We start from the raw sequence: 17,205 nt of genomic DNA, 5'->3' as shown, positions 1-17,205 counted from the left end.
CTCCTCTCTACTCACTACTCTCCTCTAACTCGTCCTTGTCTTCCCCTCCTCATCTTCTCTATCAATCATTCCCTCCTCCTCCTCCTCCTCCTCCTCCGTATAGTATCATAGTCAACATCCCAAGAGAGAGAGAGAGAGAGAGAGAGAGAGAGAGAGAGAGGACCTGAAATGCATACGAGATAGGGAAGGGCGTGGTTTTTGCCTTAGGAGACAAAATATACTCTCTCTCTCTCTCTCTCTCTCTCTTATTAGTTTTTTTCTTTATTTTCATCATTATCATCACCCTCCTCCTCCTCCTCATCATCATCATCATCTCTTATTCATTATTTTCATCCATTTTCCTTTAAGTGTTCTTCAATATTACTCGATTATTCATTCATTTATCGCTTTCCTTCATTATTCATCTGTTCCATACACACACACACACACACACACACACACACACACACAATAAGTAACTTGCGATATTTTCTAATGTAATATTGTGTGTGGAGAGAAGGTCTAAGGTTGAGAGGAGGAGGAGGAGGAGGAGGAGGAGAAAGAGGGAGATCGAAAATTGAAAGTTGTGAAATTCGTGTGTGCGTGTGTGTGTTTGTGTAAGAGAGAGAGAGAGAGAGAGAGAGAGAGAGAGAGAGAGAGAGAGAGAGAGAGAGAGTCATACATATGGAACTGGTCTTCTTACTTCCCTCAATCGCCATAATAATAATAATAATAATAATAATAATAATAATAATAATAATAATAAAAAACACAAAAGCAATTCACAGTATGATTTATATGCTTGTTTTACCTTCTGTTTGTATTTTTCTTCTTCCTTTTCCTCCTCCTCCTCCTCCTCTAATTTTGTTCTCTTCCCAAGTCACATTAATCATAATTTATCTTTCTCTCCCACATTTTCTTACTTCATCGCTTTACCTCCTCCTCCTCCTCCTCCTCCTCCTCTTCGAAAGACATTTTATAAGCCTGTCTGTTGCCTGTTCTTCCATGCTTCAAATATAGAATCGACCGTCATTTCGCTGCGTCGGGAGTAAACTGAATAGCGAGGGGCTTCCATCTGCTCCTCAATATCGAGGTGCTTTCATCTGCTCACCAAGCCCCAAGTGGCGGTCGAGCAGATTAAATCACCCAAGCGGGCGACCTCGTAATGAGCCAATAGGCTTTCTGTTGCCTGCATTTCCATGTTTCCATGTTTCCTCCTTCTCCACGTGACACTATAATTTACCTCATTCTTCACCGCCGGAAGTTGAGATAAGAGGAGGAGGAGGAGGAGGAGGAGGAGGAGTGAAGGAGAGAGGGAGACTGGAGAAATTTCCCTCCTGGAGTTTCCTTCTCTCTCTCTCTCTCTCTCTCTCTCTCTCTCTCTCTCTCTCTCTCTCTCTCTCTCTCTCTCTCTCTCTCTCTCTTCGCCTCCTTTCCCTCGCCTTTCCTCCCTTCCTCCTTTCGTCTCTTTTCCTCCCTTCCTTCCCATCCTCCCTCCTCCTAGTCTCCCCTTGCCTCCTATTCCCTCCCTTTACTGTCTCCCTCCCTCTCCCCTCCCGACCTCCCTGTTGCGTCTCCTCCAGAGTTGTTCCAGTCCACCCCGCGTCTCTCTCTCTCCCTCTCCCTCCTCCCTTCACACTCAGTCAGTCTTGAGCAAACTTGTGTCCAGTGCGCACCTGCCTCTCGCTCCTGTTGCTTGAGAGAAAGAGAGCGAGTGAGAGAGAGAGGGAGAGAGTGTTGTGTTGTGCTGAGCAAAAAAAAACCTGTTTCCGTGTTGCTTATTCTCTCGTTCTGGTTCTTGCTCGGAAGTGACATTCGTATTCTGGTTCCCATTTTCATTGTTATATACTATTAATGTTATCAAGTGACATTTTATTCGACATCATTCATTTATTTGTTTGTTTTTTTTGTTTTGGTTTTGGTTTCGTGGTACAGAAAAAAAATCTAGGACGAGTGTTTGCCTTTCTATTTTGTATTTTGTTTATTTTATTATTAACATTTTTATGAAGTGACATTTTATTCGATTTTATTCATTTATTTACTTAGTTTTAGTTTTGTGGCAAAAAAAAATAATAAGACGTTTTTTTGTGTTTTTTTACCATTTATTAAAATCTTGAAGTTGCTCATTTTACGTGAGAGAGAGAGAGAGAGAGAGAGAGAGAGAGAGAGAGAGAGAGAGAGAGAGAGAGAGAGAGAGAGAGAGAGAATTGCTTGCTTCCGTCATCATCTCTCACCCTCCCTCCTTCCCTTTCCTCCTGTTCTCTCCTCCGCCTCCGCCTCCTCCTTCTCACACTCGTAACGTGATTGAGATTTACGGAAAGAAAATCTGTGAAAGAAGAAGAAGAGGAGGAGGAGGAGGAGGAGAAAGAAGAATGAAGAGGAGGAGGAACGGAAGTTGAGGCAAGGAGGAGGAGGAGGAGGGCAGAAACAATTAAAGATACATATGCAAGAAGAAGATATTGTCACGAGGGGGAAGAGGAAGAGGAGGAAGGAAGGGGGAGGAGGAGGAGGGACTTCGCACGAACCACCCCATACAACACCACTAATACCGCGAATACCATCAACAATTCATCACCACTATCACCACCATCACCACTATATAACTCGTGTGACTTCCGATCAACACCACACACCACCACCAACCTCTTGCCTCTACCAACATTATTACTAAGACCTCTCCTCGCATCTACCAACATTGCAATCTTCAGTACTGACAAGCTAAGGATAGTTGTAGAAGGGGTGGTGGTGATGGTGGTGGTGGGTAATTGTGGTTGATGGTGATAGTGGTGGTGGTGATGGTGGTAGGTATAGTGAGTGGAAATAGTGGTGGTTGATACCGATGGTGGTGATGTGGTTGTCAGTTTGAGATTGTGGTAGGTAGATCAAGTAGAAATAGTGGTTGTTTTTTTGTGGTAGTGGTGATTGTGGTTGTCAGTATGAGATTGTGGTAGGTAGATCAAGTATAAATAGAGGTTGTTTTTTGGTGGTGATTGTGGTTGTTAGTATGAGATTGTGGTAGATAGATCAAGTAGAAATAGTGGTTGTTTTTGGTGGTGGTGGTTATTGTGGTTGTCAGTATGAGATTGTGGTAGATGGATCAAGTAAAATAGTGATTGTTTTTGGTAGTGATGGTGGTTGTCAGTAAGAGATTGTGGTGGTAGGGAATAGTGAATTGAAATAGTGGTGGTGGTGGTGGTGATTGTGGTTGTCAGTAAGAGATTGTGGTTGTAGGAAAAGTCAAGTGGGAATTTAAATGCCAATGGTGGTAATGGTGGTTGTCACTGTCATTTTCTTGTTTCTTTTAGTCGTGATTGCCATTGTGTTATTTCTGATGTTCCTGTGAGCGTTAAAGTTCATGGTATTAATATTGTTGTTATTGTTTTTCTCTTTGTTTTAAGCTTATGGGTGTGTTCGTCTTTCTGTGTGTGTATGTGTGTGCGTGCGTGTGTGTGTGATTCCTATTTAGTGGAGTTGTATAGTGGCTGAAGGAAGGAAGGAAGGAATTGTTTGTTTGAAGGAAGGAAGGAAGGAAGGAATTGTTTGTTTGAAGGAAGGAAGGAAGGAAGGAAGGAATTGTTTGTTTGAAGGAAGGAAGGAAGGAAGGAATTGTTTGTTTGAAGGAAGGAAGGAAAGAGCTGGTGTTGTTTGTTTGAAGGAAGGAATTGTTTGTTTGAAGGAAGGAAGGAAAGAGCTGATGTTTGTTTGAAGGAAGGAAGGAAAGAAGGAAGGAATTGTTTGTTTGAAGGAAGGAAGGAATTGTTTGTTTGAAGGAAGGAAGGAAGGAAGGAAGGAAATAGCTGGTGTTGTTTGTTTGGTGGTATTGGTGGTGGTGATGGTGGTGTAAATTTATCAACTGAGAGATTTTGGTTGTGGAAATAGTGGTTGTCTAGTGATGGTGGTGACATTTTGGGGATAGTGGTGTTGATGGTAGAAATGGTAGTGATATGGTGGTGATGGTAGAAACATTTAAATTCTCCCGAGTGCTGTGGTAATACCTTTGACAGAGATCAGTGAGTGATGGTGTGGTGATTGTGGTTGTCAAAGATTGTGGTAGTAGGAATAGTGAGTTGAAATAGTGGTGGTGGAGAGACTAGAGGAGAGGAGGGAAAGGGAAGTGAAAGGAAAGGAAAGGAGAGAAAATGGAAAAGTGAGAGAGAGAAAAGAAAAGAAGAAAAGTATTACGTTTGTGGTCACGGACAAAATTTGGTTCCAAGAATAAGAGTTGAGTAAGAGAGAGAGAGAGAGAGAGAGAGAGAGAGAGAGAGAGAGGAGGGAAAGTGAAGTGAGAGGAAAGGAAAGGAGAGAAAATGGAGAAGTAAGACAGAGAAAGAAGAGAAAGGGAAAAAAGTTAAATTATTGGTTCTAGGAATAAGGGTTGAGTAAGAGAAAGAGAGAGATAGAGAGAAGAATAGGTATAAGGAGGTTGTTAGTGGTATTGGTGTTGGTTATAGTGGTTGTAGTAGTGGTGTTGGTGATAGTGGTGGTGGTGGTGGTGGTGGTATTGGTGGTGATGGCCGGGTACTGGCATTACCCTAACCTGGGCTACGGGTCAGTGGAGGACCTGCTCAACATACCCGGCGTCGTGCACACCAAGCGATGGATGGACCAATACGGGTACGGGAAGAGGAGGAGGAGAAGGAGGAGGAGGGGGAGGGGGGGTAGTGTGTGCGTGTGTGTGTGTGTATGTGGGGGGTTGTGTGGGAAAGCTATGTTGTTACCTGAGCGTGTGTGTGTGTAAAGAAAGGAAAGAAGGAAGGTGGGAAGGAAGGAAGGAAGGAACGAAAGGATAAGATATTAGAGAGAAAGAAAGAAAGGAGAGAAGGAAGGTGGGAAGGAAGGAACGAAAGGATAAAACATTAGAGAGAAAGAAAGAAAGGAGAGAAGGAAGGTGGGAAGGAAGGAACGAAAGGATAAGACATTAGAGAGAAAGAAAGAAAGGAGAGAAGGAAGGAAGGAAGGAAGGGAAGAAAGGATAACATGATAGAGGGAAAGAGAGAAGGAGAACTAGAAGATGGAAAGGAAGGAAGGAAGGAAGGGACGAAAGGATAAGATGATAGAGGGAAAGAGAGAAGGAGAACTAGAAGATGGAAAGGAAGGAAGGAAGGAAGGGACGGAAGGTATAAGGGAAGAAGAAGAAGTGATAATAATAATAATAATAATAATAATAATAATAATAATAATAATAATAATAATAATAATAATAATAACAATAATAATAATAGCAATAACAATTCCTTCACATATACACACACGTCATTCCACACATAACCTGTAGGCTACGTATGCCGTGAGAAGTCCACGTGACACATATACATACTTAAATACATAGTGATACATAACCCACCCGCCCGACCCAATAACCCCTTTTTAATTAGGTCACGTAAAATATTAATCTGAGGGAATTATTACATCTCAGTCTGTCTTATTGTTCAACTTGTAACAAAAAACGAAACCTTTGAGATCATTTTTACTAGGCTACACATGAAAGCTAGATCGTAATGTCAAATAGAACAGTACGCTGGATAGATACTGTCATATGATAGATAGCTTTAACGTGCACCTTATAAAACATAGATGAATTTAATAGAGTGCACCATATGTGTATTTTAACTTCAAGTACGATAGTTAGATAAGATATTCGCGTCCCATAATAACATAGATAGATATACAGATAGATACAGATAGACAAAGCAGACTGCACCTTATATAACATGAATGAAGCGAATACCATCATAGCTGTACATTATAGCGAATAGCCAGACCGTGGAGACCGTATATATTATAGAAAGACACTTCAATCTTCCCGGCGGCCGTTCCTCTGAATAAGCTGAAAGAATGTATTGATCAAGTCACGGAATACACAGTTGCCAGGCTTAGCTCCGGTTCTCTGAGGGCTATTTCTTGAGCATTTCGGCGCCCCAGCACACACACACACACACACATTTGACAAGGCTTTCTTTTATAGGAGTTCTGGGCCGTCAACCTACGAAAACTCTCATTAGAACGCGGTGGGTCTCCCAAGCACACACACACACACACACACACACACACGCATTTGACAAGGCTTTCATAGGTGTTTTGGGCATTTGCAGAGGTAGTTTCATGACCCTTCCGGTAGTCTGGTCATTCTCTTGTGCCATAAATCTACGGAAACACTCATTAGAACGCGAATGGTCTCCTTTTCCGCCTTTGGATATAGTGGATGTGAGAATACCGATCTCTCTCTCTCTCTCTCTCTCTCTCTCTCTCTCTCTCTCTCTCTCTCTCTCTCTCTCTCTCTCTCTTTCAGCATTTGAATGCATTATGAGAGAGAGAGAGAGAGAGAGAGAGAGAGAGAGAGAGAGAGAGAGAGAGAGTCAGCATAAAGGGCGATTGTGTTTTGTTACCTATTGCAAAAGTAGCGTTATACTGTTCTCTCTCTCTCTCTCTCTCTCTCTCTCTCTCTCTCTCTCTCTCCTTAACTTATGTCTTTCAGCATTTGACATTATGAGAGAGAGAGAGAGAGAGAGAGAGAGAGAGAGAGAGAGAGAGAGAGAGAGAGGCGATTGCATTTTGTTACCTATTGCAAAAGTTGCGTTATACTGGTCTCTCTCTCTCTCTCTCTCTCTCTCTCTCTCTCTCTCTCTCTCTCTCTCTCTCTCTCTTTCAGCATTTGACATTAAGAGAGAGAGAGAGAGAGAGAGAGAGAGAGAGAGAGAGAGAGAGAGAGAGAGAGAGTAATTAGAGCGAAAAGTATGTTGAAAGTCACTCACTCCTCCTCCTCCTCCTTCTCCTCCTCCTCTCCCCCTCCTCCTCCTCCCCTCTCCCTCCCCCTCCCCAGTACACGTATAGCCCAGCCTGGGAGGAGGAGGAGGAGGAGGAGAATGTTTGGACAGGTGTATTTCAGCTCAGGTGAAATCGACAATACCTACCATTATTTTCGCCATCATTTTTACTACCATCATCATCATTATTATTACTATCATTATTATCATTGCTATCATAATTTTCTTTCATGTATCGAGTCTCTAACCTTCATTAATATTTTTTTTTTATTCCTAATGACTTATAATAATAGTACCTAGCATCATTTTTACCATTATTTGTATTGCTTTTAGAAGTGTATTGAGCTAAGTATCGTTATGTTATTCTTTGTTTTAATTGTCCCTCGTACCCGATTTCCTGCCTTCCCATCAGTATTTCCATCTCTAATCTTGCTTCTAGAACTGTTATGAGCGTCTAAGAACCATTGATATAGTTCGTTTTTTATACTTTTTTATGCCTTGTGGCTAATACATTATAACTGTCCTTCGTGCTTGCTTTCCTGCCTTCCCATTATTTTTTTTATACAACTAAAACTCTTTGCTTGACCTCCGATGCGTAAAACATTCAAGGATTAGAAGAAGAAAGAAAGAAGGAAAGAATTATCGAAGTGAGGAGAAGGAGGTTGTTCGTCTGTGTGTGTGTGTGTGTGTGTGTGTGTGTGTGTGTGTTCGTTCGTTCTCGTCATTACCTCACCTAATTGACTTCCATTTTCAGGATATTAGTTTAAGTGCAAAGGAATAATGGATGATTTAGCAACGACAGCACATTGATCGTAATATACTGAACAGAGAAAGAGAGAGAGAGAGAGAGAGAGAGAGAGAGAGAGAGAGAGAGAGAGAGAGAGAATGGGAAACTCACCTTGTCGCACCATAAAAACCATCGCCATGAGGAAAACAGAACCTGTGTAAGTATGGCGTCACGTACACACACACACACACACACACACACACACACACACACACACATCCTGTTCACGTGTATTGCTTAACATGTAACCCTAAAGGAATTTTTTTTACACACACACACACACACACACACACACATATAGATAGATAGATACAGATATTTATTGACACACACACACACACACACACACACACACACACACACACACACACACACTTTAATAGTAGAAAGTAGAATATTATTTTTTTTAATGTGAAAGCCTCAATTGTATGCTTATAATCCTCCCATTTAATCTATCCATCTCTCTTCCCCTTTCTCATCCCCTGTCCTTATCCAATCTATCCTTATCCCTATCCACCTCTACTCTTCTCAACCTCTTCCTTCACCTCCCCTCTCTTCCCCCTCTTCATCTCTCCCTCCTCCTCTTTCTCATCCCCTATCCTCCCTTCCCCTCCCCATCCCATCCCACTCCATTCCCTTCCTTATCCAGTGGTCTATTTTTCCCATCCACTCTCCCCTTCCTATATTCACCCCTCCATCCTCATCTCCCCCATAAGCACCCCTTCTAACCACCCCATTTCTCCTCTCAGCATCCCATCTCCCCTTCCTATTCACTTCTCTCTCATCCTCATCCTTGTCCGTACCTCACAAGCAAGCCTTCTAATCTCCCCTCTCCCCTCACCATCCCAGTTCTCCCCTCCTCACCATTCCCCCTTCCACTCTCCCCATTCTTACCTCCCCTCCCTATTCTCCCCTCCCCATAAACACCCTATCTAAGCTCCCTATTTCTCTCAGCATCCAATCTCCCCTCCCTATCCTTTCCATCCCATCTCCCTAATGTCATCTCCCCCCCCTCCCCCCCACAAGCACCCCATCTAACCCCCCTATTCCTCATCTCTTCCCATTTCCACCCCTTCATTCTCCCCATCCTCACAAGCAACCCTCCTCTTCCTCACCTTCCCGAACAAGCACCCCATCTAATCCCCCTTCTCTATCCTCCCCACAGTGCCGACATCGCCCTCATCGGCCTGGCGGTGATGGGGCAGAATCTGATCCTCAATATGGACGATCACGGGTGGGTGGTGTGCGCCTTCAACAGAACGACGGAGAAGGTGGACAGCTTCCTAGCGCGTGAGGCCAAGGGGACAAAAGTGGTGGGCGCTCACTCCCTGCCCGAGATGGTGGCCAAGCTGAAGAAGCCCAGGAGGGTCATGCTTCTTGTCAAGGGTGAGTGTGTGGGGGTTGAGAGGGAAAGAGTGCTAGGGTCCGTAAAACTAGTTGGAAAGTTTCGTTTAGTCGGCGCAACATCTGTGGTCATATGCCGGAGAGAGACAGAAGGGGAAGGAAAAGTTGGAAAGTTTCGTTTAGTCGGCGCAACATCTGTGGTCATATGCCGGAGACAGAAGGGGAAGGAATTATAGAAGGGACACAACCCCCGATTAATACCTGGGTACCCATTCACTGCTGGGTGGACAGGGGCATAGGGTCCATAAAACTAGTTGGAAAGTTTCGTTTAGTCGCCGCAACATCTGTGGTCATATGCCGGAGAGAGACAGAAGGGGAAGGAATTATAGGAGAAGGGACACAACCCCTAATACCTGGTACCCGTTCACTGCTGGGTGGACAGGGGCGTAGGGTATCGGAAAAGCCGCCCAAATTTTTCCACTCCGGCTTATAAAAAGGGCTAACCTAAAAATCTACCATATACCTAATAAATGTATGTGCCTTGAAAAAATATTGGTGATAAATAAATGTTTCTAAATGTTTCAAGCTCACCCCCTCCCTCTCTCCCCTTAGCCGGCGCTGCAGTGGACGGTTTCATTGAGAAGCTAATCCCTCTGCTGGAGAAGGGCGACATCATCATCGACGGAGGGAACTCTGAGTACCAGGACACCCAGCGGAGGTAATGAAGGGAAGAGGAGAGGGAAGGGAAGGGAAGGGAACGGGAATGAGAGGGACTGGAATGGAAGGGACTGGAATGGAAAGGAATGGAATGGAAGGGAAGGGAAGGGACTGGAATGGAATGGAAGGGAAGGGACTGGAATAGAATGGAATGGAAGGGAAAGGAATAGAATGGAAGGGAAGGGAAAGGAATAGAATGGAAGGGAAGGGAACAAGAGGAACTGGAATGGAAGGGAAGGGAATGGAAGGGAAGAGAAAGGAATGGAATGGAAGAGAAGGGAAGGGAACAAGAGGGACTGGAAGGGAAGGGAAGGGAAGGGAAAGAAATTGAATGGAAGGGAAGGGAAAGAGAATGGAGGAGGGAGAAAAAGTAAAAAAAAAAAATTAACTGAATAAACCAAACAATTACAGTACTAAGAACCACTAACCGACTCCTCCATTAATAATCAAGGTAACAGACGAGGCAGGACAGGTGAGGTGATTGAGGGTCATCTCATTAACACTGCATCGAGGTGACCCAGCCAGGTGAAGTGTGTAGTGGGAAATGAGGTCATATTACTCATTCATTCTCTTGCATAATGAAATGGTTAACTATGAGCTGCATGGCCAGTGTGACAGAGATGAGCAGTAAGGCAATGAGCAGCTGAGCGATATCTCTTAGGGGTTACACACACACACACACACACACACACACACACACACACACACACACACATTTGACGAGGTTTTGGTAGAAGTTATGTTAGTATTTCCATGGGTAGTTTTATGAGCCTAGTGATAGTTGGACACAGCTTTGGTAGAAGTTATGTTAGTAGTATTTCCATGGGTAGTTTTATGAGCCTAGTGATAGTTTGACAAGGCTTTGGTAGAGGTTGTATCAGTATTATTTCCATGGGTAGTTTTATGAGCCTAGTAACAGTTTAACAAGGCTTTAGTAGAGGTTGTATTAGTATAGTATTTCCATGGGTATAGTTTATGAGCCTAGTGATAGTTTAACAAGGCTTCTGCATCATGAATGTGAAAAAGCACTCATGAGAACCTGACCTAACCTCCTTTGTGGCCTTGGGAAGTAGTTGTCGTGAGAACCAAAACCACCTGAGAATGCGAACCTTAATCTTCCCATCGCCTCTACCCTCAACCTCCCCATCTCCCCGCCAGATGTCACCAGCTGGCAGAACACGGCCTGCTGTTCGTGGGGTCAGGAGTGTCCGGGGGTGAGGAGGGGGCACGCTATGGCCCTTCACTCATGCCTGGGGGCCACCGTGATGCCTGGCCACACATACAGCCCATCTTCCAGGTAAGGCCACAGACAACCACCCTTGCAACTTTTTTTTTATTATTTTTTAGCAAAGGAGACAGTTCAAGGGCAAAGGACAAAAACAGCAACAAAACAGCCTGCTAGACGCTACCAATACAACTGTTTGTTTCACTCTCTTAACCCGGTAGCAGCGACGGGCCAAATTTGTGGCTTTACCATGTAGCAGCGACGGGCCAAATTTGTGCCACGATATAAACCCCCCAAAATAGATGATACATAATCTGATCACAAATGATATATATTATGAAATGGTTTGTGTGAGGGGTGATTTTTTCTCATTTTTCTTGCTTAGAGGGACCATTAAGAAACATGATCCCCGCTGCTACCAGGTTAATGTGACTGGGTGGAGGAGCACGACTCTCTAACATTCTTGCATTATAGAAACTTTACGGCAATGATAAGCTTATACCCCTTTCAGAGCATCTGCGCCAAGTCCGGGGATGAGCCGTGCTGTGACTGGGTGGGGGAGGACGGCGCCGGCCACTACGTCAAGATGGTGCACAACGGCATTGAGTACGGGGACATGCAGCTCATCTGTGAGGCCTACCACCTCATGAAGGGGGCCCTCGGCATGACGTGTGACGAGATGAGTGAGGTGAGTCATGGGTATAGTGATTTATTTATTTATTTATTTTATTTTTTTATACAAAGGAGACGGCTCAAGGACAAGAAGAGGGTAGAAAAAAAAAGCCCGCTACTCACCACTCCCACAACAGACAAAAGTAAAGAGTAGCCAAAAGAGAGGTCAATTTCATCTTCGATAATTAGTTCAACCCTTACTTCAGTATTTTTAAACACGTCCAACTCTCATATCAACAATTTCCAGTGACCGATGAGGGTATTAATAGCCTTCTGATTAGTGTGTTTTCACGTTTACGGTATAGAAGCTTTGTCAGACTACCACCAGGGTCTTAAAAACCACCCCTGGAGAGGCCAATAACTCCCCTGTAAGCCTTGTCAAATGTGTGTGTTTGGGCCTGGAAGGGTTTAAAAATGCGACCCTTAGCCTCTTTGTCTCCCTTAGCAAGAGAAAATAAATAACAAGTAATGAAATGATAGTGATGGTGTGTGATGGTGATGATGAGAGAGGAGAGGCTAGTGTTGATGGTGGTGTTGAGTGGGTAATGAGATGATAGTGGTGGTGTGTGGTGGTGGTGATGAGTGAAGAGAAACTGGTGTTGATGGTGGTGTTGATTAATGGTGTTGCTTCGTTGCAGGTGTTTGCGGAGTGGAACAAGGGTGAGCTGGACTCCTTCCTCATCGAGATCACCGCCAACATCCTCGCTTTCAAGGATACAGATGGTGAGGACCTGACTGTGTGAAGGAGGCTTTGTGGCAACTGTTGTGTCTGTCTGTTAAAGTCAATTCTATCCTCTCTTTGTGTCTGTCTTATGCCGGTATAATAAGAAACTATTGCTTCTCACATCAGCTATATTTAAAGGTCAAAGAGGGTTTTAATTAGTGTTTTTTTAGACTCATGCTACTGAAGAAGGGTCAAACTACCACTAGAGTCATAAAACTACTCCTGGAAATGCCCAAAACTCCTACGAAAGTCTTGTCAAATATGTGAACTTGGGCAACGAAATGTCAAAGAGGGGATCAATCGGGTTCTATCGAGTGATTTTTTAGGTCAATGCTACTGAAGAAGGGTCAAACTACCACCAGGGTCATAAAACTACTCCTGGATATGCCCAAAACTCCTACGAAAGCCTTGTCAGATATGTGAACTTGGGCGACGAAATGTTTTAAAATACGACCCATAGTGTTACAACAATCTTGACTTGCCAGTGAAAATCCTAGCTGTTGATGTCACTGTCTGTCCTAGCTGATTCTGTCCTCAATTCACCCCGTCTGTCTGTCTACCTGTCTGTACCTGTCACCCTCCCCCCACAGGTGAGCCGCTGGTGGAGAAGATAAGGGATGCGGCGGGCCAGAAAGGGACCGGGAAGTGGACGGCTATCTCAGGTCTGGAGTACGGCACACCCACTACCCTCATCGCCGAGTCTGTGTTCGCTCGCTGCCTCTCGGCCCTCAAGGTATGTCCGCACTTATGTAATTGTATTTTAATAGGACTGAAAAAGCTCATACTGTCCCAATCCCAATTTTAAAGGAACATTTACCGAAGCAGGAGATGGAGTAAATAGAAATGATGATGAAGATGATGATGATGATGAAAATGCTAATGACTGTGACACTCAACTTTATTTCATAGTCCATTCCATTTTTAACTATTTTTGATTTTTTGAATTTTTTTTTTTTTTTTTCTTTCTGTAATCACTATTGAAGGTCAGTCTCTTCTGTAACCACAGGACACAAGCTTCTTCTCCCCTTTTCCCCTTCCTGTTTGTTCCTTACACTCTTTCCGCACAAATAGACATGGTAAGCTAGTCTTGATCTACCCTTCAGGACGAGCCAGTGAAATGCAAGTGACTCCTTATGTTCTTATGTTCTTAATTCTGGTACTTTCCGCACAAATAGACATGGTTAGTTAGTCTTGTTCTACCCTTTAGGACGAGCGAGTGAAGGCCAGCAGCGTTCTCACCGGGCCAGAGAGCTCCACGTATTCCGGCGACAAGGAGGAGTTTGTGGAGAACATCAGGAAGGTGAGACGAGCTACAGGTGCTGCCATAGTCTTCCTTCGGGACTTGTGACACCTGCAAGTTTTCTGTTATTTTTGCTGCCCTCTGCCTTCATCCCTTTGGCTCACTTAAAACCTCTTATCGTTTGTTTTTCTGATATTATAACTTCGTACATTTCCTCCTGCATTTGTACAGGATAAAACGTGTAGTGAAAATTTTAAACACGTCTAAATCTCATATCAACAATTTCCAAAGACCAATGAAGGTATTAATAGCCTTCTGATTATTGTGTTTTCATGTTCACGGTATAGAAGCTTTGTGAAACTACCACCAGGGTCTCAAAACTACCCCTGGAGAGGCCGATAACCCCCCTGGAAGCCTTGTCAAATGTGTGTGCTTGGGCCTGGAAAGGTTTAAAAATATGACCTTAGCCTCTTCATCTCCCTTAGCAAGAGAAAATAAATGACAAGTAATGGGGTGTTAGTGGTGGTGTGTGGAGGTGATGATGAGAGAAGAGAGGCTGACTTTTTCCTTCCATGGTTAAAAAGGTCATTGAAGAATCTCTCCAAGCTAAGACATTATAGCACTTAAACCTGCAAATTGATCTCTTTTGAAGCTTCATTTTACCCTCGCTATCACCACTCTCTTCTAAACCTTTCAACTTTTTCATCATCACTTCCCATCACTCATCATCACTCTCGTTCCCTCTCATCCCCCTCCCAGGCCCTGTACGCCAGCAAGATCGTGTCCTACGCCCAGGGCTTCATGCTGCTGAGGGAGGCGGCGGCTAAGTTTGGCTGGAACCTCAACTATGGCGGGATTGCTCTCATGTGGCGCGGCGGCTGCATCATCCGCAGGTGTGTGAGGCAGAGAGGTGAAAGAATGAAGATGCTAGTTAACTCTTGCAGAAGGGATTTGGACAGCACAGGGATGAAAGAATGAAGATGCTGGCTAACTCTTGCATCAGGGATTTGGTAACCAACTTGTTGTCGAATATATGATTGGTTCTTATTCTTGATCCCTCTCTCCTACTCCCTCTTCAGTGTGTTCCTGGGCAAGATTAAAGATGCCTTCGACACCAACCCTCACTTGACCAACCTGTAGCTCTTGACCCCTCTCTCTCTTGGCTCTTGTTCTTGACCTCTCTCTTCTTCTCCCTCTTCAGTGTGTTCCTGGGCAAGATCAAGGACGCCTTCGACACCAACCCTCACCTGACCAACCTGCTGCTGGACGACTTCTTCCGTGACGCAGTGGGCCGGTGTCAGGCTGGGTGGAGGGCGGTGGTGGCCCAGAGTGCCCTCCTCGGCATCCCTGCTCCGGCACTCAACTCAGCGCTGGCGTTCTATGATGGTTACCGGTCTGACGTGCTCCCTGCCAACTTGATTCAGGTGAGGGGATGTGATGAATAGGTTGAGTACAGTTCTTCTTATTCATCTCTTCGTTTAATGTCCATGTTTTCCCTTATGGTATTGGACAGGCTATGAGGCTCTCCCACTCTTGACAATCATATATTCTCTCTCCTCCCTGATGTTCATCCGTGTACTGTGCAAAGATATACGTACATCGCTGGAAATTGCTTCAAATAGAATGAATTTGCAACGTACGAACCACGGAAATGTATGTATCAAGTTTCAATCCTTCCCCTTTCCTCTCTTTCCCTCCCCCAGGCCCAGAGAGATTACTTCGGAGCCCACACCTACGAGCTGGCCGCCTCCCCTGGCAAGTTCCACCACACCAACTGGACGGGCACAGGAGGGGACGTGTCTTCCTCCTCCTACAATGCCTAGTGCGGCTGTGTTGGTGTCCGCCGCAGCAATGCCTTCCCTGCCACCTCCTGCTCCACCTGAACTTCACTCCTTAGTCATTTTACACATTTCCTACACCCTTCACCTTTTCCCCTCCTCAGCTCCTTTGACTCATGTATTTAGAGAAGCTGTGAAGTGCTCCCATCCCCCACTCCCCACCATGGCAATACCTTCCCTTTGCCTCTTCACTTCTCTCTCAAAGTTCCCATTATCTTCCTCACCCCTTTCCCTCTTAAAGTAAACCCCCACCTTTTTATCACCTCCATTCCAGTACCCTCTTCCATACGCTGCTCTCTGACACCTTAAAATTCTGTCCTTATCGTACATGTAAACTGAGTCAATGTGGGTTTCCTTTCTCTGGACACAAATACACAGACAGCTCCGTTACAATGCACAGTTTACACATTTACATTTTTTTCCGCCGACACAGAACTGACATCACCCTTACAGACACTCTTTTTACAAACCTAAGGCACAACACAGATGCTACACCCCCCAACAAGCTTCCCACATGAGCCCACACCCCAGACACTACATATACTCCAGCTCTTCCAGCACCAGACAACTATACTAGTGGTGCAGAGGTCCTCATTCTGGCAACACACTGCCCTAAAGTGCCTCATGTGAAGAATGGTGCAGTACAGGGAAAGGTGACCTCCAGCCCTACTCCCTAAAGGTTATACTACTATTTCTTGTGCACTGTGAGAGGTATAGGAAGGAACAAGAGGACTGGAGCAGGCAAGGACATAGAGATAGGACCAGACTTTCTGCTGCGACCAACTCCTTTGAGGGAGATAAAAGCAGAAGGTATGAAAAGTTAACCTATGTGATCTCTTTACTTCCCATTGTAAGCATGTGTTTCAAGAATGATGTGATGGGCCACAGAGTCCCAGTGGATGCGAAAAAATAATCTAGTGTCTTAGAAACAAGTGCTATTAGTTATGGTAGTTGAAGTTGTACTAGAGGTTTATTTAGTATTAATATCGGCTGTTCTATGTACGGATGCCACTAAGCATTGGCTGTCCTCGGAGATACACAAACATTCCATCAATACGAGGAAACATTCTGAAAACGCTCCCACATTCCATAAAAAAAAGAGTGAGATGGTTGTATTTAGATATAATGATACTTGGATGGTTTTTTTGTACACGTTTATGTATACACAGAAATGCAAATATGTATATACGTCCTTGGCAAGAAGAGAGTAAGTAGATAAAGAGTTAGCAGCACCCTTTGTTATCACTCAGACAGGATGCTTGAGAGTTTTGCATTGAGGTACTGGAACAATCATGAGAGTTTTGCATTGAGTTACTGGAATAATCATGAGAGTTTTGCATTGAGATACTGGAACAATCATGAGAGTTTTGCATTGAGTTACTGGAATATAGATGATCTTTATGCTGGGGAGAGTCAAGACACAAAGGTACAGAGAATTTTTTACCTTCTCTCTCGAAGATAAAATTCTGCCAAGACTTTCTATTTCTAAGTAGAGATACAGTATTATATCCTTGCCCTAAATAGATTATATAAAAAAAGATAACTTGCATTCCAACTGTCTCTAATACTTCAATCAGTGCAGTAAGAGTGACTAGATAATTCACACTATAATACCTTAGCCTAAATAGCTGCGTGTGTTTTCGACAAATCTCGTCTGGCCATAACTTTTTTTAATCCATTGTGGTGAAGGATTCTGAGCTACACAGTCTTCTTGCATCAAATAAATGGTCTCCTTGGTGTAACATTTCCAGTCTACGGCCAGAGTGTTAAGTGTGTCATCCTTAGCGGTAATGACTGTCTTGTGTGAGTATCTGTGTTTCGACTAAAAAGTGTAATTCTGTGCATTAAAGTGTACTGCCTTCACTCTCCTGGTTTGCATCGGTTTCCCTCCGTACCATAAATTGTGGGTTGGGTT

General features: G+C 44.1%; 1 protein-coding gene across 3 annotated transcripts in view; it reads left to right on the top strand.

Moving 5' to 3' along the window:
* LOC127008402 (6-phosphogluconate dehydrogenase, decarboxylating-like) overlaps positions 1-17,153 on the top strand; it is a 27,563-nt gene extending 10,410 nt beyond the window's left edge. Inside the window, exons 1-12 of one of the 3 annotated variants that reach the window (XR_007761069.1) lie at positions 7,530-7,687; positions 8,696-8,916; positions 9,487-9,592; positions 10,750-10,888; positions 11,328-11,504; positions 12,127-12,211; positions 12,803-12,945; positions 13,420-13,512; positions 14,212-14,345; positions 14,654-14,876; positions 15,156-16,568; positions 16,602-17,153. Coding sequence is in view for 2 of the 3 variants with exons in the window: in XM_050880454.1 (XP_050736411.1) it covers positions 7,629-7,687; positions 8,696-8,916; positions 9,487-9,592; positions 10,750-10,888; positions 11,328-11,504; positions 12,127-12,211; positions 12,803-12,945; positions 13,420-13,512; positions 14,212-14,345; positions 14,654-14,876; positions 15,156-15,275 (1,500 nt within the window). In the remaining variant the exon portion in view is untranslated. Of the gene's footprint in view, positions 1-7,529; positions 7,688-8,695; positions 8,917-9,486; positions 9,593-10,749; positions 10,889-11,327; positions 11,505-12,126; positions 12,212-12,802; positions 12,946-13,419; positions 13,513-14,211; positions 14,346-14,653; positions 14,877-15,155 lie in introns of those variants that run through there. The other 2 variants (XM_050880454.1, XM_050880455.1) reach the window with 2 other exon arrangements.
* The last annotated feature ends 52 nt before the right edge of the window (positions 17,154-17,205 follow it).

This window comes from Eriocheir sinensis, chromosome 37, assembly GCF_024679095.1.
Source record: "Eriocheir sinensis breed Jianghai 21 chromosome 37, ASM2467909v1, whole genome shotgun sequence".
In the NCBI taxonomy this organism is placed as follows: Eukaryota; Metazoa; Arthropoda; class Malacostraca; order Decapoda; family Varunidae; genus Eriocheir; species Eriocheir sinensis.
Note: the sequence above shows the minus strand (reverse complement) of the source record. Positions and strands in the feature narration are given on the sequence as shown.